This window comes from Ovis canadensis, chromosome 1, assembly GCF_042477335.2.
Source record: "Ovis canadensis isolate MfBH-ARS-UI-01 breed Bighorn chromosome 1, ARS-UI_OviCan_v2, whole genome shotgun sequence".
Taxonomy (NCBI): domain Eukaryota; kingdom Metazoa; phylum Chordata; class Mammalia; order Artiodactyla; family Bovidae; genus Ovis; species Ovis canadensis.
Window position 1 is genome coordinate 177,069,406 of NC_091245.1, and position 27,166 is coordinate 177,096,571.

General features: G+C 41.3%; 1 protein-coding gene across 1 annotated transcript; it reads right to left on the reverse strand.

Moving 5' to 3' along the window:
• Positions 1–2,650: 2,650 nt before the first annotated feature.
• On the reverse strand, positions 2,651–26,700 carry GUCA1C (guanylate cyclase activator 1C). The gene is given in 6 exon segments (XM_069592024.1): positions 2,651–2,714; positions 2,716–2,754; positions 2,756–2,772; positions 26,503–26,584; positions 26,586–26,643; positions 26,646–26,700. Coding segments are annotated over 6 exon segments (315 nt in total).
• Between the last annotated feature and the right edge of the window lie 466 nt (positions 26,701–27,166).

The window sequence follows — 27,166 nt, forward strand, 5'->3', positions numbered from 1 at the left end:
GGTTTGTTTTCTTTCCTTCCTCCTTTAGTACGTCTGTTTCTCCCCCAACTTGCTAAGCCCTTTCTCTGACCTCTCTGTGAGCAGGAGGGAGGAGGAGATGAAGGGAGAGCAAGAGAGCCTTGACTTGGCAGATACCATCATGTTCACGGTCGCAGAGCTCTCTGGATAGCAGACGTTTAAAGCCCATTCCTTCTCTGAAGCCTCCCACCCCCTGTTCATTACTGAGACTCTCCTGCAACTCCCTAGACATGAATTCATGCACTTTGATTCCAGCCCTTGAGGCTCCTTCTTTAGAAACCCAATTCTAAACATCTGCACCACTGGCATTTTGGACTCGACTCTTTCTTGTCCTGTGTCGTCCTATGCATGGTAGAATGTCTAACAGCATCCCTGGTCTCTAAACAAAAGACACTAGCAACACCACACCCTCCCCCATTCTCCAGCTGAGCATCAATTGTCTCCAGACTTTGCCAGCTGTCCCCTGAGGGAGGAGACTAAAATCCGCTCCTGGCTGAGAACCACTCTCCACCTCTCTTCTCCTGAGGATTCCTTGCTTCTCCAAGTGACTCAGCTGGACAAGATCCAAGAAAGCTCTCTACCAGCTTCCTCTCTCAGTGGCCCATATCTGATCCAAGGAAAACCGCAAGCATTTTTGGTCCCAGCAGATTCCAGGAATGCAGACATATCCTGAACTTTACCCCAGTACTCTGTTGCCATGGTCTGCTTCTTTAGATTTCTCAGGTATGACTGGAACAGTGTGTTCCCTAAACTCCAGGGCACATCCACACCTTACCTGGTCTCCCTAAAACCTCATGCAATTGACATGAGGGCTCTTACATGAGAAATCCTCTCCAATAATCCTTCTCCCAAGCCCTCATCTTGACCATTTTATACACTTGAAGTATTAATCAGAGTCTATCTGTATCTATCAGTATCTATCAGAGTTTGTCTATTAATCAGAGACAAACAGCATCTAATTATTAATTTTTCCTCTTGCTAATTATTTCATTTTGCCTATTTTCATTTTGTTCTTTCTAAACATTTTAGGGAAAAACTCAAATTAGCTATTTTTCTTTCCTTGGCTCACTAACTTAAGTTATACATTTCAACTAATGAAAATCTATGTAAACTTTCCTGTAAGATTTAGAACAACAACAACAAAAAGTTAATCCTTTTGCTCTTCCTAGTTCTTTTGGAAATCTGACCCCCTACCTCCCCTGGAAAAAAAAAAGTGGATTATGTGCAAAATTCTGTGCTTGATTCTAAGAGGGGCCAAGGATTCCTGAAGGCCATAGATCCATAGACCCCAGGATACAAATGTCATGATTGCAGCATTGCTTTGAGGCACCCCTAGTATTTGTATGCCGTATTATATCCTTAGTCTTTTTAAAAATAGGTATATTTAAGATGTTATTTAAAAATTTATACTGGGTTGGGCACTCTATAGAACATTTTAGATTCCCAGTTTTATATTGCAACATGTAAAAAGTATGCAGAATTTCTGAATTTTAACATTACAAAGTTCAATTACAAAATATCTTGGTACTTTTTTTGATGAGATTCAAGTAGAAGCAATATTAGTATTATCATACTCTTGAATTCTTCCCATGTGTTAATATTTACTAAATAGTGTAACAGCTTTGTTGAAATAGTCATTATAGCTCTACCCAATGATTTTTCCTCACAATTTTCCTCTTATACCGTGCATTATGTGACTCAGCTTCATCTATAAATGAGAGGATTTGGACCATATCATCTCTGTGACATCTGATCCTAGTTCTGACATTCACAAATTCAGTGTATAATATTCATAATGTTTATTTTGCTTCATATCTTTATTCAGGCACAATGCCCCATTTAGTCAATTTTACTTGGGATACATTTCATCTCATACCATTATAATCACTATCCTCACTCCATTAGCAGATAGTGGGGGGTTAAGACTTACAAAGAGAGTCCTTGAATTTCAGAGATGGAAAGGATCTGAGCTCCCTGAGCGATCTATTAGAAAACGCTTTAGTCAAGTTCCCAGAAAGATTCATTCCTTAGGACCTTTATTCTTCATCCATGTCTCTTGCTATATAAACCACCTTATATTTCAGCTGCTCCCCACGAGACTTTCTGCACTGAGACAGAGAAAAAGGTAAGTTGTTGTCATCCAGTCACTAAATTGTGTCCGACTCTCTGTGACCATATGGACTGCAACACCCCAGGCTCCCTTGTCCTTCATTATCTTCCAGAGTTTGCTCAAATTCATGTTCATTGAGTCAGTGATGCCATCTAACCATTTTATCTCTCTGCTGCCCCCTTCTATTGCCTTCAATCTTTCCCAGTGTCATTTCCCAAAGACAAGTTGGCCCCTTGCATCAGGTAGCCAACCTACGTTTATTTTTCATCCTCAATACCCTTCTAAATTTGTAAACTTCAGAGTGGACTGCACCTAGAAGAAAATGCTGATATGCAGTTGCACATTCAGTAACCAACAGGATAGAGACTGACATTGCTTCAGCCATTCCAAATACAGGTCCCAAGAATAGCCAACCACATAGGGAACTGTCACTGACTCCACAGGGAGGAAGACGGAGTTAACTTTAGAAGGTCCTCCTGCAAAGGATGCCTTACTACTTCACTCACCACACAGATGTTCCCTTTAGTCAACAGAACCATTTCCAGCTACATCATATTGCTCAAAATGCCACTTAATTTTTGCTTCATTTTTCTTGAACTACTGGATTTACAGCAGCAATAAACTCTTAAGTCAATAAATCCATCCTATGGAAAGCAAGGTAGAAAGGGAAATAAATATTTAAGAAGACCAATTATTTTTTATTTGTGAAGTCATCATTCATGAGCAGGACCTTCAGTACAATAGAATACAACTCATGAGATTTTGGCATGGAACTATTCCCTGGCACTTCATTAAAAAGAACTGGTGTAAGGTGTATAGAGACAAGTAATTATAAATAAGTGAGTACATTTTCAGAGAAAAGGTACACTTTTTCTTTCCTTTGGCCAAGCGCAGCATGTGGGATCTTAGTTCCCTAACCAGAGATTGAACCTGTACCCCGCTGCAGCGGATGCATGGAGTCTTAACCACTGGAACACCAGGAAAGTTCTGAAAATGTTTACTTCCTATGACAAAAAAGAGTCTGAAATGCCATGATGGAAGGCTGAGTTCTCACAGAGAACACCCTACAGTGGTTTATTCTGAATACCTTCAGGTTTTTGCCTCTACTCAGGGAGAAGACCAGGTACCAATTTTCAATTACGGGGAAACATCCAGTATGTAGCTAAATTCCATACTGTTTTAGAGAAACTGGTTGAAGTTTTTGAACTGCTAATCTGCAGGTTTCCTTTTAATCCCATCATTTTCAGTATGAATCAAAATTAATTTTTTTTAAGATTTTGTTGTGTTCAATCTTAGAAAAGATTCAAGGTTGCAAGTTTAGGTTGTTCCCCTCATCCTGTTTTAAATTGGTAAAACATTCTCAGTTGAAAAGCAGCCTGTGCCATTCTTAGAATCATATACTTCAAACCTTGCTCAGCCAAATGCTCGACTATTTTAAGAAAGGTGGCCAGCTGTAGGGGAGCTGTCTGACCATTCTGTTTTCCCATGTGCTTTCAGCTGCTGATGGGCAGCATCTTCAGCCCAGGAAAAGATGCTATCTGCTGATTTTCTTTGGACTATTTGGGATGTCAAATTCTATTTACAAAAACAGGATGTTGCAAAGTATTCTTTTTCCTTGGAAATAAGGGACTTTAGGGTTACTGGTCTATAAAGTGATATGTTTTGAGTCTTTAAGGCTTGAGACATAATTCTACCAAGTTTAAGAAAAGTGAGAACCCACCAGCATTTATGGATGTAAAGCAAAACCTGTTTGGCTGGTTAATGGCTTTTTTGAGATTCCCACATTAAAAAAATTTTTTTTTCAAATTAATTCAGTCATTTTTATTATTGATTTTACAATGTTGTTTTATTTTCTGCTGTACAACAACTTGAATCAACCATAAGTATACATACATCCCCTCCCTCTTGAGCCTCCCTTCCACCTCCCATCTTACCTCACCAGGTTGTCACAGAGTGCCAGGTTGGGCACCCTATGTTATTTAGCAGCTTCCCACTAGAAGATAAAAAAAAATGGTATTGATGCACCCATTTGCAGGGAAGGAATGGAGAGAACAGACTTAGGAACATAGGGAAGGAAAGGATAGGAAAACTGAGAAAGGAGCACTGACATATATACAATATCTTGGTTGGTGGCTTTTAAGTTTTGGTTTTTTTTTAAAGACAACATCTCAGATGTTGTAAGCTAGTGTGTTAATCACTATAGCATTTCTTCAAAATGTATTATACTTTAAAGTTTTACTGTGGATAGTCAGAAAAAGAAAATATTTAAAAATCATTTCACTACCTTTAGGTTATTAGATTTTTTAATGGCAGGCATCTTTATCCCATCAATAGTGAATGTCTTATAAGAGAGAAGACTTCTGCTAACAGATGGGTGTGGTAGAAGTGTCCTAAAAGAAGTCAGCTCAAATGTACCCAAAACATCAAGTGGTTTTACCTTTCCTCCACCAGCTTTTCCTACTGCTCACTTCCACTTCACTTGTTAATCCCTAGCAGAGCTATGGCCGAGACAAGGGAAATTATTAGAGAGTTGAAATGTAAGGTGACATCAAGGTATCATCTCCAGCTTTGGTGACACACAACCATTATTTTTCAGAAGCAGGACTGGCAGGTGTGGAAGATAGAAGGTGGGTGATACAATGTCTAACCACAGGTGCATCTGCTTCTAGGTCTTGTTCCTGTGACTCCAGGGCTGACCAATCAATACAGCCATTTCCTGGGTAGTTATTATGTATATTACCAAAAGGTCACAGAAGCATCTTCCTTGCAAAGACAGAGCTGGTTTGTTATAAGGTGGATACTCCAGTATTTCCATAAAACTTTATATTTTTTATTTCGTGATGATTCGTTTTATGAGTCTTGCTTCAGTGACCACAATTTTCAGTGTCAACTCGGCATGATGGATGACAACAAGGTAGATTGAACAGTGTTGTCTTTAGAACATTTGGTATTTTATGATAAGGCACAGTGGGTAGGTGGTCCTAACACATTTTCTTATTCAGGCTTCTAAAGCTCTAGGCAACCTTTACCAGGAGACAAGCAAAAGTATTTTCATTGTGTGGTTTTAAAATGGGCAGTTTGGCTCATCTATGGCCAAAGTCGATGGTTATGGGTGAGAAGACCTTTTACTTAAACAAGTGCAGCCTCTTTCAAAGGCTCCTGCAAGCAACATTTCTTGTTTTCATTGGAGCATTCTGTTTGTTATGTAGTCAGGCAAATTAATCCTCACAATCTGCAGTCAGATATCCCTTTCCAATTTTCATCCCATTAAGATTTTGTATAAATTTGCATTGGTGAGACAATTCTGGTGAATGTAATTTAATAGTTTGTGTTCATCTTGGAGACGGCTTTAAGTAAAATGCTTGTTCTGTAAAAAAGAACAAAACTTGTCTGCAATTGATCTATAGATTTAGGATGCGTGAGAGGGGAAAAAAGAATGACAGAAAAGGCAAGATATTTGTCCAAATGTGACTAGGAGGCATGCAATAGAGAATGTCCAAACCAGCTTTTCTTTGGGGCAATCCAAAGGAAAACTTGTATTTCTGTGGTTGAACTATGGGAGCCCCCACAGCACATAGAACTGTAGGAAGTCTGACATTGGCCTTGAGCCAGAATGGGGTTCATAAATTCTATGTCAGAATCAAGTATGGACCTCAAAATACAGATTCCTAGACACTAACCTGAACAACAGCATCAAAACTACTTGGGATGGAGTCCAAGAAGCTGCAGTTTAAGATGTTCCACAGGTGATGTCTTACATATCCTAAGATTTGGGAATTACGGACCTACTCTGTTTTTCTTATCCATGTCTATCTTTGTAGACAATGTTACTATCTAACAACTCTCCAAGTGGCTCTGTAATGGCTTACTCTCACATGAATTTATAAACCTTTATTCAGACTAATTAGAAAAATTATGAACCACAAGGTTCAGCCTCAGAATGAGTCATGAGTACAGTCTAGCCAAAAATTAATTTCAAAGTAACAGCAAGCCTTTCATTTCTGGAACGTGACTTGCAAGACATTTATAGGTTTCTGCGCAACACCCCCTTCCTCGCCCATCTGCTCCTCTACATGCATCCTGATGCTCCATCTTCAGCGGTCTCCACTGCCCCATTCCTTCACATGCCTGCCCTACCACGAGAACATTTCATTCTTTTATTCCAATTTCTCATAATTCTGAATCACAAAACTCTAAAAAGTGAGTTTGGTAAGGGAAGGATCTTCCTTTGAGGTTGAAGGGTGGGTTGGAAATTGGATGAAGACAAAGCCATCTGGTGAGCCTCAGGAGAGTTTGAGAGCCTATACACAATTTTGCTCCCCAAACATTTATAGATTTATACATCATGTCCTTAGGATGGAGTAGATTACAGGGAAGAGTTAAATGGGGGTCAAGATATGGAAGCATAAATTTCTGTTTCTTGAGGGAGTTTGGTTTCATTACTATGTTGTTTTGTAGAGGGTGTTCAAATGAGGGGAAGAGAAATACATGGAAACTTAAGCTTTCTCAAGGTCTCTCTAAAATGTGTGTGCCTCAGAAACTAAGGCACAGTTTTTACATCTATATAGAAAGTTTAAGAAAAAGATTTTCCCCCAGGAGGTGAAATTTTAGAAGTATATGATAAAAACAAGGGAAACAAAGTCATGCAGTACAACTTCTGCTCAACAGAAAATACTCAGGTGGAATATGATCTCCAGGTGATATTCACGACCTGCCATAAATCAGTTGATTTAAAAGCAGGATCAATTGGAAATGAAGGTAGAAAGTTAAAGCTGATATGCACATGAAAATAACTGGTTTCTTATTAAGTAAAAGAACAACCATTAGTATATTTTAGGAAACGGTACGAGGGAGGCCCGCATCCCAAGCCCTGTGCTGGTCGCTCTCCATGCGTTCTCTCCCACTCTAACAACAGCCTTACTGGTAGCACTATCCTTATTTTACAGAAGAGAAAGCTGATGCTCAGAGTTTAAGTAAACCAGCTAAATCAGCAAAACTGGGATGTGGGTGGGTCCAAGATTTAAGATCTAGTCAGCCTTACTTGCAGCCTGCCAGGCTCTTCTGTCCATGGAATTCTCCGGGCAAGAATACTGGAGTGAGTTGCCATTTCTTTCTCCAGGGATCTCAGGTAACTCAGTGTCTGAAGGTGCTGTTTCCTTCAGACCTGGTACTGCCCAAGGTAAAGCTGGCCATGTCCTCTAAGCCATTTAGCCTCAGGCAGACTTGAGCCTCTACTGTGGGCCCTCCCTCACTCTGCCACTATAGCCACCTGGCTAAGCAGGACAGGAGGTGTTCTTCCTCCTTTCAGCCCCTTCCTGCATCCAGGTTTGATGAACACTTCTGTCCATTCTGGAATTCTTGGCCCCTCCCTCCTTGCCCACAGTTTAGCCTCGAGCACCCTACAGACAACAGGGCCTTCCCAGGTGGCTCAGTGTAAAGAATCTGCCTGCCAGTGCAGGAGACACAGGTTCAATCCCTGGGTTGGGAAGATCCTTGGAGAAAGAAATGGCAACTCACTCCAGTATTCTTGCCTGGAGAATTCCATGGACAGAAGAGCCTGGCAGGCTACAATCTATGGTGTCACAGAGAATCACACATGACTGAGTGAGCACGCACATATATGTACCCCCATAGACAACAGTCTCTCATTGCTTATGGCTTCCCCCAGGGATATTCTCCCTCCAGGAGCGCCAATGAGATAAATCAATACACACACTAGTTCTCTTCCAGCTTACCCTGTTTAGTCCTCACCCCCGCTCTTGGCTAGGAAACTAGAGCCTTCCTTTATGACTGTGGAGTTGCTCCTTGCTTTGGCTCATCATTTCCCCCTGTTTGGGGCCTCCCACCTGCATTAAAACTCTCACTCCTCCATTCTCCCCACCTTCTAAAGTGAAAGTGAAGTCGCTCAGTCATGTACGACTCTTTGTGACCCCATGGACTGTAGCCTGCACCAGGCTTCTCCATCCATGGGGTTTTCCAGGCAAGAGTACTGGACTGGATTGCCATTTCCTTCTCCAGAGTACCTTCCTGACCCAGGGATCAAACCCAGGTCTTCTGCCTTGCAGGCAGATGCTTTACTCTCTGAGCCAGCAGGGAAACTTCTGAAGCTTTTGGATAAAATCTCACTGTCCATATCATCTGAGAGGTTCAATATGGTCCCATCACTCTCTTTGCTTCAGTGATCTTGAGATACAGATTTGAAATTTATCTTAATGTATTTCAGGGACATTCTCTTCAGGGTTTTGTCCCAATGACAGAACCATGAATTTATGAGCTGGATAATATTACAAAAATTTGGCTTCATTTCATTGATTCAAAATCATGAAATTTCAGCTCTGGAAACAGTCCTTCATTTCAGATGATAAATGAGCTGGACTAGTAATACTAATCATGACAGCAGTGACAGTTGTTGGTGTGATGTAATCCTTGTTATACATTTAGGACTAGGATGGTGCTTTACACATATGGGCTCATTTAACCCTAACAAGGCCCTAACAGTATTAACCAAGAAGTACAACATCTGAGTTCTAGTAACATTATCATGGAAATAGAAATGACTTATTATAACTAGCTATAAAGCCACAGCTGAGTGGGCTTCCCAGATGGCACCAGTGGTAAAGAACCTGCTTACCAAAGCACAAGATGCAAGAGATACAGGTTCAATCCCTGGGTCAGGAAGTTCCCCTGGAGAAGGGCATGGCAACCCACTCCAGTATTCTTGCCTGGAGAATCCCATATAGCCTGGCAGGTATGGTCCATGGGGTCGCAAAGAGACCCAACTGAAGCAACTCAGCACTCGCACATACACCCTCGTAGTCAGGAAAATAATCCAAATCCAGCAAAAATCCAAACTTTTAGCCCAGATTAAGACTCATTTCCTCCCACAGCATTGACTTTCTACTATTTTTCACAGAATCACTATCTAAGAAATTCGTGAATCGTCACAGTCCCTAACCTGGAGACATTGAGATGTTTTCATTCTTTTACGTGTGACACTTCAGTGACATTTTGCCAGCTGTGGCAGGTCAGTAGCAACATATGAATTGAAATTTCTGCTTGAAAATGGTTCCTCAGATGGTCAGAAGGAAACCCAGAGAGCAAGTGATAAGCACATTATATAGTGAACCAACAACTGTCAGTGATACTTAATTGGCATTTTAGGAACTGAAAAGAAAGTAGGTAATAAGCGCTATCTCTGTCACATCAAGTATTTGTGAATGCTTTAAAAAATACTTTTGTGAATTTTTTAAATCTGTAAGAGAAACCTAATGTTCAGCATTTACGACCTAGCTCATTTTCACCTACTGACTTCTAACAGCAAACAAAACCTCTTTCAGCCATGGAATTAATTGCTGGAACATCCTGAGGAGGTTCGCCTCTCTAAAATGAAAATATGCTGTGCTGGGAAATGGATTCTATAATGTGATTGTTACACAAGTCAGACTCAGTTGTTCTTGACTTGGCCATGACTGTACAAGATTCGAAGATTCTGGGACAAAGGTCTTCTCAAACTAGCTCCTCGTGTTCATTCACTTCCTGGATATTCAGGAGCTGACCATCTACCCCTAGAAAGCCACCAACTCAGTATGCCCTGCCCACCATATCTTGGAAGCTGGTCTCATATGCACTTTATGGAAGGCAAGACCATTGTCCAGGTTTGATCACTCCTGGAGCTAAGTATGGAAGACCCATACCAGACTATAATAGCTGCCTTTTGCAAGGAACTTCAAGTTCCTGATTTCTTATCAGCATGTCTCCTTAAACCGTATTACAATAGATAAAATCTAGGCTCACCCTAATTCAGTCAGCCTGTCTCCCAAGACTGCATTATTTCTCCTGGAAGAGTTGGATATTTGCTCTTTAAGGACTGATGTGAAAGTGCTGCACTCAATATGCCAGCTAATTTGGAAAACTCAGCAGTGGCCACAGGACTGGAAAAGGTCAGTTTTCATTCCAATCCCAAAGAAAGGCAACGTCAAAGAATGCTCAAACTACCACACAATTGCACTCATCTCACATGCTAGTAAAGTAATGCTCAAAATTCTCCAAGCCAGGATTCAGCAATACGTGAACAGTGAACATCCAGATGTTCAAGCTGGATTTAGAAAAGGCAGAGGAAGCAAAGATCAAATTGCCAACATCCGCTGGATCATGGAAAAAGCAAGAGAGTTCCAGAAAAACATCTATTTCTTCTTTCTTGACTATGCCAAAGCCTTTGACTGTGTGGATCACAATAAACTGTGGAAAATTCTGAAAGAGATGGGAATACCAGACCACTTGAGAAACCTATATACAGGTCAGGAAGCAACATTTAGAACTGGACATGATACAGACTGGTTCCAAATAGGAAAAGGAGTACATCAAGGCTGTATATTGTCACCCTGCTTATTTAACTTATATGCATAGTACATCATGAGAAACGCTAGGCTGGAAGAAGCACAAGCTGAAATCAAGATTGCTGGGAGAAATATCAATAACCTCAGATATGCAGATGACACCACCCTTATGGCAGGAAGTGAAGAGGAACTAAAAAGCCTCTTGATGAAAGTGAAAGAGGAGAGTGAAAAAGCTGGCCTAAAGCTCAACATTCAGAAAATGAAGATCATGGCATCCGGTCCCATCACTTCATGGGAAATAGATGGAGAAACAGTGGAAACAGTGTCAGACTTTATTTTTTGGGGCTCCAAAATCACTGCAGATGGTGATTGCAGCCATGAAATTAAAAGACACTTACTCCTTGGAAGAAAAGTTATGACCAACCTAGATAGCATATTCAAAAGCAGAGACGTTACTTTGCCAACAAAGGTCCATCTAGTCAAGGCTATGGTTTTTCCAGTAGTTATATATGGATGTGAGAGTTGGACTGTGAAGAAAGCTGAGCGCCAAAGAATTGATGGTTTTGAACTGTGGTGTTGGAGAAGACTCTTGAGAGTCCCTTGGACTGCAAGGAGATCCAACCAATCCATTCTAAAGGAGATCAGTCCTGGGTGTTATTGGAAGGAATGATGCTAAAGCTGAAACTCCAGTACTTTGGCCACCTCATGCGAAGAATTGACTCATTGGAAAAGACTCTGATGCTGAGAGGGATTGAGGGCAGGAGGAGAAGGGGACGACATAGGATGAGATGGCTGGATGGCATCACTGACTCAAATGCATGTGAGTTTGAGTGAACTCCAGGAGTTGGTGATGAACAGGGAGGCCTGGAGTGCTGAAATTCATGGGGTTGCACAGAGTCAGACTGAGTGACTGTACTGAACTGAACTGAAGTCACTTCAGTCGTGTCCGACTCTGTGCGACCCCATAGACAGCAGCTCACCAGGCCCCCCGTCCCTGGGATCTTCCAGGCAAGAACACTGGAGTGGATTGCCATTTCCTTCTCCAATGCATAAAAGTGAAAAGTGAAAGTGAATTCGCCCAGTCTTGTCCTATTCTTAGCGACCCCATGGACTGTAGCCTACCAGGCTCCTCCATCCACAGGGTTTTCCAGGGAAGAGTATTGGAGTGGGGTGCTATTGCCTTCTCCTCGTTAATGACTAGGAGAGGCAATAGGGGATGCAGACAATGGCAGACTAGATGGTGAAAGTATGTAGTATATTCCGGGCATTTTTTTGTTCTTACTGTAATTGTAACTAAAAGGTCAGGGGAATTGCTTCTGAATTATTAGTTTGGGACCCAGACTCCCCCATTTGTATGTATCCATGGTACACGGTTCTTTGGTGGGGGCAGAAATTGGCCAAGAAACCAGTTTTCTGTCACTTTGTGTTTTTTTTGGTATAACAGTGCTGGCTACACATTTGAATCATCTTACAGCATAAACAATTTTGATTTAGTTGGACTGAGGTGGAGACTCAGTCCCTGGTATTAATATCCCCAGGTGCTTCTGTTCCGAATCAAACTTGTGTCTACTCGCCTGCACACAGTAGAGCTGATCTACTGAGGCCAGGTTGTGATGAAGGAAAGTGCAGTGTTTGCAAGGCTGATCAGGGAGTATTAGCCTCTAACGCTCAAAAGACCCCAACTCCCCAGTGGTTTCAGGGAAAGGTTTATTAAAGACAGGGTGAGCGAGAGGTTTGCAGGGTGAGTGATCAGCTCATGGACAGTCTAATTAGCCAGGAGTCAACATCAACCTTCTGGTTCCAACCAATTTGGGATCTAAGGGCTTGTGGTCAGCATGCAGTTTAACTTCTTCCACCTGGTGGGGGTTTCAGTATCTGCAAACAGCTCAAGGGTATGGAGACTCTGGAAGAACTAAAGGTCCTTGCTTGTGTTTAATGGCTAAGCTATTGTTACTGTCTTTCTTGGTTGTTTTCCTTTGTTTCTGCATTTTCTCACTTTTCTGATTAAATTTGCTCTTTGGAATTTGGGGAAGGCCTCAGAAGGTAAGTTTTCTATAAGCAGAGGCCATGAGGTGCTCTTTCCTGGGAAGGTCCCATAGGGTCCTACTCAGTTGTACTTTAGTTATTTAACCAGAATTGAGATCCAGCAGGTTTTGTTAAAATATGAGTTAGAACAGCTTAAATCTACTTCAGCAGGTATAGTTTAACGGGTGAAAGTCTGAGAGGCTCAGCCAAAATGTTGACAATTGGTGGTATATATGAAAATGCTTTATAAATTATGAAGTACTAAACAAATGAGAGTTTTTATTATTCCCCAGCAAATGCTTCCTAAGAATGCCTATGTCGTAGTTCTGAAGTTAGTAGCCTTGGTCTTTTCACCCTTAAGAGATTGTGGCCTAATTGTTTACAATCTAATAAATGGTCATGTTTCAAGTAAGTATGTCTTATGAATAGTGGCAGTAATTGCGGTCACCTTATTATAGGCCAGACAACCAGATACAGTGTTATAGTCTGCAGGGCAGCCAGGGGAGTAATGATCAGCAGCAATTATGACAACAGTTAAAAGCCAGGTTGCTTGCTGCAATTTTTAAGAGCTCTCACATGAAGAGAGACTAAGAACTCAGACAGCCAAAGGTCACTTCTGAATTTCGAGTAGAGCTAGGGCTTCCTTTCAGGTATCCTGGGTTAGACAAGACAGTAAAACATCAGATGATTCCCATGTAATTAACTGCATTCTGTGACTGGCTATCGTTGCATGGAGCCAGTGTTGCCCCAAGAGCACAAATGAATGTCTGATGCACTCAGATCAATAAAAGACAAGAAATTGCAGGAAAGCAACCGCTGTACCTCTAGGCATGTCTCATTTGGGAATATAATTTGAGCTCTATAACAAGGAGAGAATCTCTGTGGAGGCTGAGGTCAGTGTTAACTGCATTTTGCTGGCTTCCCAGGTGGTGCTACTGGTAAAGAACCCACCCGCCAATGCAAGAGATGCAGGATACTCAGGTTTGATCCCTGGGTCAGGAAGATCCCCTTCAAGGGGACATGGTAACCCACACCGGTATTCTTGCCTGGAAAATCCCATGGACAGAGGAGCCTGGCAGACTACAGTCCAAGGGGTCGCAAAGAGTAAGCCGACTGAAGTGACTTAGCATGCACACCTGCATTTTACAGATAAGCATACCCTCCTTTGTAAGCTGTATTACACATTTTTTCAGAGTTTTCTCCCACATTATCACATAAGCACAGTGATAATATAGGAAGGATAGGTTTTTTCTGTTTGGGAATTTAATACTAACACAGGTCATGAGCCTAGTCCAAGATTCACACAGCAGTAAGGGTCAGAGTAGGGTCAGAGTCCGGCAATCCCACCCCCTCCCAGGTGCTGCTGATGGAAGATTCACAGAAGGGCTCATTGAGAATAGTCAGGACTTTTTGATATTAAAGCAAAGATTTGAATTGTATACATATTATTGGTAAACTCGCACATTGTGATCATTCAGTCCCACAGCTTGCCCTTTTTCCTCCGTTTTCTTCCTGTGGACAGGTTAATCACCCATGTTTCTCAGAATTCCTCACTATTCCCTCACTCTTGAGTCCCAGGATTGGTTTGAGGTTGCATAATCTGAAAACTGGTGTTGGCTGTTTTATCCTAGTGTTCTGATTATCTTTGCTGATGACTGTTTATCTGGCTCAGACACCACTTTATAGTTTTGGAACAGAGACAAAACAGAATACACATCACATTGAAATGGTTTCCCTCATTCTTTAGCTTATGGATTTGACGACTTTAGCCCTGCATGTCAGGAGTTAGGCATTAGAGAAAAGATGTTTTCCTGCGCCCAAATAGCTCTTTAAGTTCCCTTAAGAAAGTTCCCATCCCATGATCCTTACTTGTAAGATAGATTCACTGCTAGCCTAGAAAGCTTTCATGTAAACAGAGATGAGAGGGAAAATAAAAGTAACTGCTAACAACTTGAATTTTTGCCAGAGCTCTGTGATCCAGCTCTTCTGAGTAAGAGGAAAAAGGTGATGCTTTCCTTCGAGGAGGGGGTGGTGCTCCAAGAGTCTGCAATCCCCTTCCTACCTTTACTGGAAGCCCTTCCCATTCCCCCTTTTTCCTTAGAAGAGAAGCCTGAATTAGGATAGTTCTTTAGAATATTAGCCCACCCTTTTCTTCATCTGTTGGCTTTTTGAAAACTCACCATTTCTTGCCTCAACATCTTATCTCCTAACTTCTTGCAGGAAAGGCCTACGAACTTTGACTCAGTAACAGTTTGAATTCCAAATTCAAAGAAACTCTTCTACCTCCCTTGTAAGACCTTGGTCTTACAGGAGACAAAGCTTCTAACAAGTCTTTTAGGCTCATTTCCCACTCCCCCCACATTCCTCCTGTACCAGCAGTCAGGCTTCTGTTAGCTCACTTCCGTTACCCTACTAGATAACAGCTCCGTCCCCGCCCTCAAGAAGGTATCTGACAAAAGATCTCTTTCAGAGAAACTTAGATTCAGTTTGAGAGCTGAAAATGGCATTCTGCTTGGTGGGCACCACTATGGTTTATTTTGACCTAAGCACAGCAAGCCAAGATGCCTAGATTTGAGGCAAACAGAATTATTTGCAGCAAAAGAGCAGAACAAAGAGACAGAAAAACAGAACTCAAATCTTTCTTTCAAAGGCCAGAGGTGGGGGTATTTATGGGATGAGGACTAGAGAAGCACGTCATTGGTCTGGGATGTGAGGAGTGTGGGGGAGTAGGGACAGGTGAGTGGGAAAAAGTGCGTCATCATCGTTCTGCACAGGCGTAACTAGGCTATGGGCCTCTACACCTTCAAAAGGTTGCTGAGTGGATACTTACATATGCCTAGTTGGAGGGTCAGTGGTCCTCTCTAATCTTCATGGCTCAGCTTGAACCAGGCACATCTGACTCCAAGAACCTGGACAACAACTCAGGCAAACATCTTATTGTTGAGGCTACATGCACCTCGGAGGACATGCAAGTTTTAAAATGATCTTGATTAGAGAAGGCAGGTGAAGTGGATTTAGCCCAAGGTTTCATACCCAGATGCCTAGGTGTGGCCCTGAGGGCTATGCATTGCCCTTCACACGTGTTACAGCAGCAGCAAGAATGCGGACCAGGAGCCACAGGGATTGAGGGCTGGCTTTCTGCTTTGAGATTCTCCAGGCAAATCACTCCTGGCATTTAGGTGCTTTGAGTGCCTCATTTCTCAGCCATGATGTTAGAATCAGTGTAGTCCCAGAAATTGACTGGCTGTCTGCATGGAGCACAAGGTGGAGGTGAGGCGCCTGGAGAGTGTGCTCCCCAGTCATGCTCCCGCAGTAACCCTCTACTTTAGCGAGGTCCTCATTGACCCATCTCTCTTCTACCTTACACTTTAAGTTGAACTGTTTTCTCTCTTATTTTGTAAGAGGTGGGAAATACCAGAGTAATTTAGAGTGCAACCTTTGGTGTCAGATTGTCAGCATTCCAATTCTGCTGTGTGGTTTTAGGCAAGTTACTTAGCCTCTCTGTGCTTCAGTGTCCTGATCTGTAAAATGGGAATGATAAAAATAGTACCTACTCTTGTGTTACTGTTGTGAGAATTTTATAAAATAAAGTGTTTTAAGACAGTAACTTGTACAGAAATGTTCAGTAAGCATTAGCTTTTATTAGCATAATTCAATCTTTTCATTTCTTTGAAGATCTCAAAATGCCTCCACAAAATCTTTCCTAACTAACTCTACAACTTGGTTTTCAATGCATTTTCTGATCTCAGTAAATGTACCTTGAATAGCACAGCCCTGCTATAGTTTACTGTATTATATTGACTTATTTTCATCTTAAGGCATTTCATTTTGACATGACTTTTATCCACTAGATTATCAACTCTTTTAGGGCACAGAAATCATGTCTTCTACCTACATACTCAATCCCACCTCCACAACCTTCCAAAACTTGAGTGTGATTTTTCTCCTGTTAATTGAACTACTGGGAAGGAATTGAAGAGCTCTCTGGCCCTTCCTGTCAGGTCACCTAAGAATAGGCTGGACAAGTTTTAAAAGCAGCCCTATAGTCCCAAGACCCATCATGAACCATGAAGCTAGAGAGTAAGTATAATGCTTTTCTTTCAATCTTTGATTCTTTATTCACTAACTTTATTTTTATGAGGATGCATTTGTCATCTGGCTAGATTGTAAACGCCTTTGAGGACAGGGACCAATTACCACTCATCTTTGTGCCTACCTTCCTTACATCACGCCTCCCAGGAGCTCAATAAAATATTTGCAAATAGAGTGAGTTAATAATATGGTGTATTAAGGATGTGACTTTGCTCCGGGTAATCCCTTCCATCATTCAGCCCTCCCATGTTCAGTAAAGACATTCACTGCCTGAGAGATAAGACAGTGCAGCAGAAAAGCAGAAATCAAGAGGTCATTCTTAGCTCTTGAGTTTCAACTATTTAAGCCATTTGGGATTCAAAGCATAAAATTTATGCCATAAACAAAAGATCTGGAAGAACACATAATTAGAGTGAGTTTCTCTAGTTTCTCCTAGCTACTCTCAAGTTAAATAAGAATTCCATAGGCAGGGGAAGTGACAAATAGGGAAGGAAAGGAGAGCTGCAAGACAGTGGGAAGAAAGGCACTGCTCTGTGAGGGTGCAGACTAGTTGGAAGGGTAGAGGAGAGACACACCAGGTGCAGTTGGCAGAGGTAAGGGTAGAAGCAATAGGAATAAAGGAACAAAGTAGGTGATTAAATGTTGGTGATTAATAGTTAAAATCATTAGAGGCTTGTAAATAGAAAATGTATGAGTTGTTGTTCAGTTGCTCAGTTGTGTCCAACTCTTTGCAATGCCATGGGCTGCAGCATGCCAGTCTTCCCTATTCACTATCTCTCTGAGTTTGCTCAAACTCATGTCTATTGAGTCAGTAATGCCATCTAACCATCTCATCCTCTGTCATTGTCTTCTCCTCTTGCCATCAGTCTTTCCCAGCATCAGGGTCTTTTCCAATGAGTTGGCTCTTTGCATCAGGGTGGCCAAAGCACTGGAGTTTCAGCTCTATCCCCACTCCTTACAATATCCAATAATCAATATTCAGGTTGATTTCTTTTAGGACTGACTAGTTTGATCTTCTTGCTATCCCAGGGACTCTCAAGAGTCTTCCCCAGCACCACAGTTTGAAAGCATCAATTCTTTGGTGCTTAGCCTTTTTTATGGTCCAACTCTCACATCCATACATAACTACTGGAAGGACCTTTGTCGGCAAAGCGATGTCTCTGTTTTTTAAAACCTGTAAGTTAATGATCATTCAAGAAACAAAGTTTGCTTAATCACTAAACCAAGCAGGCTTGCTCAGCAACAGAACCATGTAACCTAACCAAGAGACATGACCCCAAACAATAAAACAATTGTAGCATGCGCCCCACACCCTGCCCAGTGAGCTCAGTAAATCAGGACATATTCTCAGCACACATAAAAACTCCTAGAGGAGAACATAGGCAAAACACTCTCCGACATAAATCACAGCAGGATCCTCTATGATCCACCTCCCAGAATACTGGAAATAAAAGCAAAAATAAACAAATGGGATCTAATTAAAATTAAAAGCTTCTGCACAACAAAGGAAAATATAAGCAAGGTGAAAAGACAGCCTTCAGAATGGGAGAAAACAATAGCAAATGAAGCAACTGACAAACAACTAATCTCAAAAATATACAAGCAACTTATGTAGCTCAATTCCAGAAAAATAAATGACCCAATCAAAAAGTGGGCCAAAGAACTAAATAGGCATTTCTCCAAAGAAGACATACGGATGGCTAACAAACACATGAAAAGACGCTCAACATCACTCATTATCAGAGAAAGGCAAATCAAGACCACAATGAGGTACCATTTCACACCAGTCAGAATGGCTGTGATCCAAGAGTCTACAAGCAATAAATGCTGGAGAGGATGTGGAGAAAAGGGAACCCTCTTATACTGTTGGTGGGAATGCAAACTAGTACAGCCACTATGGAGAATAGTGTGGAGAGTCCTTAAACTACAAATAGAACTGCCTTATGACCCAGCAATCCCACTGCTGGGCATACACACCGAGGAAACCAGAATTGAAAGAGACACACGTACCCCAGTGTTCACTGCAGCACTGTTTATAATAGCCAGGACATGGAAACAACCTAGATATCCATCAGCAGATGAATGGATAAGAAAGCTGTGGTACATATACACAATGGAGTATTACTCAGCCATTAAAAAGAATACATTTGAATCAGTTCTAATGAGATGGGTGAAACTGGAGCCGATTATACAGAGTGAAGTAAGCCAGAAAGAAAAACACCAATACAGTATACTGACACATATATATGGAATTTAGAAAGATGGTAATGATAACCCTGTATGCGAGACAGCAAAAGAGACACAGATGTATAGAACGGACTTTTGGACTGTGAGGGAGAGGGTGGGATGATTTGGGAGAATGGCATTGAAACATGTATACTATCATGTAAGAAACAAAGCGCCAGTCTATGTTCGATACAAGATACAGGATGCTTGGGGCTGGTGCACGGGGATGATCCAGAGAGATGATATGGGGTGGGAGGTGGGAGGGGGATTCCAGATTGGGAGCTTGTATACACCCGTGGCAGATTCATGCCAATGTATGGCAAAACCAATACAGTATTGTAAAGTAAAATAAAGTAAAAATAAAATTAAAAAAAAATAATTTGTGAACCTAGCTTGACCATATAGGGACAAGAAAACTCCCCTGCTCAGGAGGAGAAGCTGATGATGAAAGAGTAATGTCCACTCAAGAATGATGAAGAAGGTCTTCTCCCCTCCCCACTTTCTTTGATTACAAACATGTAAGTCATGAAGCACTCAAGACAGCACCCTCTCACTTTATTCTAATAAATGACTTGTCTATGACTTTTCTTCCAGCTAAATTCTTTCTGTGCCGAGACACAAATGACCAGAGCTCTTCAGAGCCCCTGAAATGCTACCTAATAGTTTCAGAAGCACCTGTGATTTACTGGGTAGAACACATTGAGCTTGGGAGGAAAGGCTGTGAGGAGTGTTTGCCCAGACAATCCCGAGCCAGCCTAACGGGTCTCCATGGCTAAGAGTAGAGACGAGCCAAGGGAGAGAATCCAACACAGCAGGCCTAGCCGTGTGGAGACAGCGACCTTCTACGTGAAGCAGGAGATGAGGAGAGATTCTGTCTCAGCAAACACGAGGGTGGGACAGATGCTCCTCTGCCCTCTGTTAATTCCTTGAGTTTTAGAGGCACCCTTGGGGTTCATAGGCAACCCTGAAAAGTTGAGGGAGAAATCTTCTAGGTAAAATGGGGACTGAAAATAGAACTTAATTATGGGAAACTAAAGCAACATGTTTTAAATGTCTGAGTGTGTGAGCTGAAATTCTTACCAGCTACACAAAAAATAATTTAAAATTTGTGAGATAATTGAGACAGTAGCCCTCCTTGGTATAAATATGGGGGAAAGAGGGGAAGGTGAAGGAGAGAGAGAGGAATGGAAAGAGGTCCATGTATAAAAGGCTTCTAGAGCTGTCACTTCCCTTGTTATTTTGTTCAATGACTCAGTAAACGTTTGTTCAACATCCACTTTATGCCACTGCACTTGGTGCCTCATCTTGGGAAATATGTGGGCCTTAAAGGGGATGATTCATTTTTCATTTTTATTCTTCATATTTCTGCACTTTTGTTTCATTAGGATGAATAGATGCATCACTTGCATCTAAAAAGAGGACAGTGAAATGAAGTAGAGCAAACTGCAGGTGCAGCATGGAGAAAGCAGTGCAGCTGGAATGAAAGGAGTACAGGAGAATAGCAGTCCGAGCTCTCCTTCATTGCCAGGCTCTGCCTGGACCTCAGCAGAGCAGAAGTATTAAGAAGTTCAGTATCACCCACGCTGGATGCTTAGATCCCAGGGTGCAGGTTCACGTCTAGTTTAGGAGGCAGTTTCCAGGGAACTGGACCTTTTGCATCCATCTCCAGGTGAAGCATGTGGATACTCAGGTAAGAACAATGCAGCCGTGTCCACTTTCACAGCCTCTTAGGAACTGACAGCCAGCAATAACATTTTTCATAATGTTTTTGGAATACTGGTGCTGGCCCAGACCCAGCTCAAATTCTCATCAGCCTTCCATCATCTTTTGCTTTGGCAGGGAGTTGTTAGATAAAGACTCATTCTCCCTAGCAAATCAATGGTGTACATGTGGGGAAGGAGGTGGCCCTGGTCAGTCCTTGGAGCCCACTTAACTTCAAGTCCCGCTGTCTCACCCTATGTGGGTTTATTACATTATTTTACTGTGTTGTATATTTTAATGGAGATTTCATGTTTTGATGAAGTTACTCACTACCAAGTTTGGGTCAGGCTGAAGCTAAAGCTCTAGTAGTCTGGTCACCTGATGAGAAGAGCCAACTCATTGGAAAAGACCCTGATGCTGGAGAAAATTGAAGGCAAAAGGAGAAGGGAGAGGCAGAGGACAGATGGCTTGAGAGTATCACTGACTCAATGGACATCAATTTGAGCAAACTCCAGGAGATAGTGAAGGACAGAGGAGCCTGGTGTGCTGCAGTCCGTGGGGTTGCAAAGAGTCTGACATGACTTAGCAACTGAACACCACCACCCTCAGCTTCAAATCCATAGGATTTGCATAATGGAAGGGACAATTCCTAGTGGTAGAAATGAAGGCACCTATGTCATGCCTTGCACAGAAACAGACCTTAGTTTGGAGGAGAGCAATTTCCATCGCTGACCTCACCTACAAAGATTGGCTAATATAATAATACCTTTATTCCATTTCTGTTATAAAATTTTAAAAATCTTTTTTTATTTTTATCATGTATATCATACATGTACATATCTAAAATTAAAAGACTTATACTTTAAAACTTTGAACTTTTTGTTTTTTTTCCTAGCCTTTTATTTACATGTTTACAATTGAGATACTTATTCTGCTTATGTCTTGATTTATCAATTTTAGACTTTATTTACTTCCTGTTATAGAAAATGACAAGGATTTAACTCTATGACTCTTCTACCCATCCCAGTGGTGTGCTGGAGTACCTGCTGGTAGGGGCTGACAGTTAAATTTTCAGAAAATTTGCAAGCCAAGTATTAAATGATTGTTAGCTTGAAATTGGCCAGGGTAGGCATATTTATACCATGGAAACCAGCAAATGTTACCAGGGCTATTTCCCCCCAGAACACTAATTGTTAACATTTCCCAGTATACCACTAGTCTTCCTCATTACTCTCAACAATTGTAGATTAATATAAAAGTCAGAAGTTTTATTTTAGTGACTCTGGTAAATTTTGTTCTCTGCATAGCCCATTGGTATACTAAAATTCAATCCCTGGTTTGGGAAAATCCCCTGGAGGAGGAAATGGCAACCCACTCCAGTATTCTTGCTGGGAAATCCCACGGACAGAGAAGCCTGGTGGGCTACAGTTCATGGGGCTGCAGAGTCAGACACAACCGCAAAATTTTTACTGAGTGTCAAATATCAGCCTACAAGGGAGTGTGATTAGCCAAAGGAATAAACCTGATACTCTAAATTTCTCAATCTATTTACTCTAAGCACTATTCTAACAGGCTTGAGTACATACCAAAGCCAGTCAGAAATGGCAGGAGAGAAAAAGACTGGAAGCTTTTTAGTGTAACAATCAGAAAGCTGGGTATGGTATGTTTGACAGCAGAGAAAAGGACAGAAAAGCAAACACAACAAAAGCATGTACTTCCAGGATTTCTGACATTATGAAACGTAGCCACAGCAACTTCAGTAGGCGTATGTACTTCTTGGCATTTCATAAATGTAACAATCAATGTTCATAATAATGGCTAATATCGAGAAAATGTTTACCAGCACTTTGAGGAAGTAGAAGTCTTCTAGAATGATTTCCATCCAGAATAGTAAAACTGCAGAGGAGCTCCATTGAAAGAGTAAATCCTCTGGGTTTCTGGACAGCTGATAGTTTTATTTATCTAATTAAATATATGGCTTTTTTTGTTTTCCTATGCATAACTGTATATCATGTCTTGCTATCACGTGATAATGAGCAATTCTTACAATTCTCATTTTATGACTTGATATTAGGTTGAGATCCCCACAACTTTTGTGGCATTAATCCTCACTGCGTAGGTTTACTTGCTTCCTAAGCAAAATGGTATCATTATGATAAACCATAAAAAGAGAAAGAAATCATAAATATCTTTATGATAAATCAATAAAGGACAGAAATGGTATGGATCTAACAGAAGCAGAAGATATTAAGAAGAGGTGGCAAGAATACACAGAAGAACTATGCAAAAAAGATCTTCATGACCCAGATAATCAAGATGGTGTGATCTCTCACCTAGAGCCAGACATCCTGGAATGTGAAGTCAAGTGGACCTTAGGAAGCATCACTACAAACAAAGCTAGTGGAGATGACGGAATTCCAGTTGAGCTATTTCAAATCCTAAAAGATGATGCTGTGAAAGTGCTGCACTCAATATGCCAGCAAATTTGGAAAACTCAGCAGTGGCCACAGGACTGGAAAAGATCAGTTTTCATTCCAATCCCAAAGAAAGGCAATGCCAAAGAACATTCAAACTACTGCACAATTGCACTCATCTCACATGCTAGCAAAGTAATGCTCAAAATTCTCCAAGACAGGCTTCAACAATATGTGAACCGGGAACTTCCAGATGTTCAAGCTGGATTTAGAAAAGGCAGAGGAACCAGACATCAAGTTGACATCAATCCATTCGATCAAAGAAAAAGCAAGATAGTTCCAGAAAAACATGTACTTTTGCTTTATTGACTACACCAAAGCCTTTGGCTGTGTGGATCAAAACAAACTATGGGAAGTTCTGAAAGAAATGGGAATACCAGACCACCTGACCTGCCTCTTGAGAAATCTGTATGCAGGTCAAGAAGCCACAGTTAGAACTGGACTGGAACAACATGGTTCCAAATTGGGAAAGGAGTGAATCAATGCTTATTTAACTTGTCACCCTGCTTATTTAACTTATACGCAGAGTACATCATGTGAAATGCTGGGCTGACAAACTGGAATCAAGATTGCCGGGAGAAATATCAATAACCTTAGATATGCAGACGGCACCACCCTTATGGCAGAAAGTGAAGAACTAAAGAGCCTCTTGATAAAAGTGAAAGAGGAGAGTGAAAAAGTTGGCTTCAAACTCAACATTCAGCAAACTAAGATCATGGGAATGATCATGGCATCTGGTCCCATCACTTCATGGGACATAGATGGGGAAACAGGGGAAACAGTGTCAGACTTTATTTTGGGGGGCTCCAAAATCACTGAAGATGGTGATTTCAGCCATGAAATTAAAACACGCTTACTCCTTGGAAGAAAAGTTATGACCAACCTAGATAGCATATTCAAAAGCAGAGACATTACTTTGCCAACAAAGGTCCATCTAGTCAAGGCTATGGTTTTTCCTGTGGTCATGTATGGATGTGAGAGTTGGACTGTGAAGAAGGCTGAGTGCCAAAGAATTGATGCTTTTGAAGTGTGGTGTTGGAGAAGACTCTTGAGAGTCCCTTGGACTGCAAGGAGATCCAACCAGTCCATTCTGAAGGAGATCAGCCCTGGGATTTCTTTGGAAGGAATGATGCTAAAGCTGAAGCTCCAGTACTTTGGCCACCTCATGTGAAGAGTTGACTCATTGGAGAAGACTCTGATGCTGGGAGGGATTGGGGGCAGGAGGAGAAGGGGACGACAGAGGATGAGATGGCTGGATGGCATCACGGACTCATTGGATATGGGTCTGAGTGAACTCCGGGAGTTGGTGATGGACAGGGAAGCCTGGCATGCTGCGATTCATGGGGTCACAAAGAGTTGGACACGACTGAGCAACTGAACTGAACTGATGATAAATCACGAAGAGCAGAAGTTCCAGGTCATTTCAGTTGAGCTCTGATATGGCTGTTCCACAATTGTCACTGACAGGATTCTCACTCTAGTGGCACACACATCCCAGACACCTTGTCCACTGTCTGCCTCTGCTTTCTTGACACCATGTTCTTGTTCTTGCATAGAAACCTCTGACACCCACAGTGCTTTCACAAACACAGGGCTGACAACAAAATTGCTGGTCTGGGACATAACATCAACACCTTTGAAAAATAACTAAAGTACTTGATACTTGATAGCTTATTTTCTAAACTCTCAGGAATACCACCGTCAGAGTCTGAAAAGCTAGTCTGTAGCAGCAGACTTCCACTGGGAAGCTCACAGCAAGCACAGGGAGTAGGTCAGCAACAGCCACATGAGTTAGACACAGAGAATGATGGGGGGTGGGCGCATGAAGAAGCATGCAGAGAAAGGCATAACATAGGCAGAGGCAAAGAGACACAACATAAGAGTGGGCACAACAGGCTGTTACAACAAAAATACCATAGACAGGAAGGTCTAAACAAAAATGTATTCCTCACAGTTCTTAGGCTGGGAAGTCCAAGATCAAAGGAACAGGCAGACTCAGTGTCTCCTGAGGGGCCATTTCCTGGTTCGTACCCAACTGTCTTCACACCACGTCCACCTATGGAGAAATGGGCTGAGAGCTCTCTGGGGCCTCTCTATAAGGGATCCCACTCATGGAGGCTCTGCCCTCATGATATAATCACCCCCAAGATCCCTCACGTCCAAATACCATCACACTGGGGTCTGGGGTTTCAATATAGGATTTGAGAAGGGATTATAAACATTCAGTCTATAGCATATCAAAACCCTTTTTCATAGTTAAGAACAAAAGCACAATCTGCCTCATTTTCCTACTGACTTGTAAGCTCTTTGGGGGTAGAGCTGGGTTTGCTTGCATCTACACTAAATTAAATTAATGAGGAAGAAAACACTGTCATGATAAGCACGTCATGTCATTAATGCATATTTGAAAACAAAGAACAAAGGACAATAATGTCCTAAAAAAAACTGTTTCTGTCATTGCCACAAGGATTGAAATAGCTGTTAATTTTACTCAGGTTTAAAACTCCCAAATTCCTGGCTGTTACATCTAAGTCATCTGTTTTTTGTGTTTTTTTGGCTTAAAAGCTCCAAAAGCTGTATTTGATTCCATACATCCTAATGGACAGCCAGTAGCTTTAACTGTACTGAATTAATTATCCCTTCTTTATCTTCTATTATCATGCACAGTCTTCTAAAGTCATCCATTTTTCTATGAGTAGTATTTTCCCTTGCCTTTTATTCTAGATGGAATCAGTACATTTTGAAATACACAAATCTATAGGCAAAACAACTGAAATGTACAAGGAAAAGCAGATAGGAAGACTTTAGCCCAGTATTTCAGATTGTTACTTTTTGTCTGATTTTTCCTATCCTATGCTTTTTCTCTTCTCATTTTTCTATTTTTAAGACATATAATTAAATATGCAGTATCTCTTCAGGAATGTGTAAATTTGAGACAATAGTTTAGTAACAATCTTTAGAAACTAACATTTATCTGAATTTAAAACTGTATTTTTTTTTTCTGGCTTTCCGCAAACTAAATTGGTCAGACATAAAAAAAAGGAAAGGATTATGAAGCATTCTAACTTTTGATTTGAATATGAACAACATGTTGGCTAATTTGTATTGATTTTATCTGCCAATCCAGATGTAATCACACTTTTAAAAGTAGGTTCCTGTAATTTGCTTTTCTATGAAATGTCACCAATGCATTAAATTCTTTGAAAACAGTCTTTGTAAATCAATCTGCACTTATTAGATTTGTTTAAACGATAGCATCAGAATTCCATGCCGAGATTTAATTTGGTTTTAAAATAATTCCCTACATGCAGAACATTTCCAAGGGCGGAGAGGCTAGTTCCCAATTATTTTCATGCCGGCAATGCTAAATGTGTTTAATGACTCACTTACCTACAAGCTGCGGGTTCTCTGAAGACCTCACAATTCAGTGGAACACACACATTTTACCTCAGGCTATTTTATTTATTGAAAAAAGGAGGAAATTCAGAACCATACCCAAGTGATAAGTAAAAGTTCTTACCTTGTTCTTGTCCATGGTATTACAGACTTGATCAACATGTTGACTGACTTTTTGATTCAGACCTTGCAGACCCAAGCATGTCAAACTCAGGCAGTGTTTGCAGACTGGATGGGTATTCCATTGTAAGTTTTCTGTACCACAGGTCTCATTAGCAGGAACTGCTGTCTCACCACCCACTACAGATTTGCTAGTCCCCATCCTGATCCACAGTCTATATAGCTTTTTCTCTATTTTCATGTAAGGTCTTTCTGAATTTAGTCTCTCACACTTCACTAAAACTTGAGGTTTACATATGCTCCTAGAAAGCTCCTCCAAACCTCTTACAGCTATAGGCTAAATACGAATAGAAAGCCAGTGAAATTAATTCATCTGTACAATCTTAAGACCAAGGTCATCGGTTAGTATCTGATGGGATTGTTGCTTACTACCATTCAGATAAATACTTTTCTGTAAAGGACAGAGACAATATTTTAGAGGGTTATCCTTGCCATATTGTTAGCCATAAATTACGCCTATATTTGGAGAAAGAAATGGCAACCTACTCCAGTATTCTAGCGTGGAAAATTCCATGGACAGAGGAGCCTAGAGGGCACAGTCCACGGGGTCACAAAGAGTCAGACATGAATGAGCATGTACACACACACACACACACACACCCCTACAT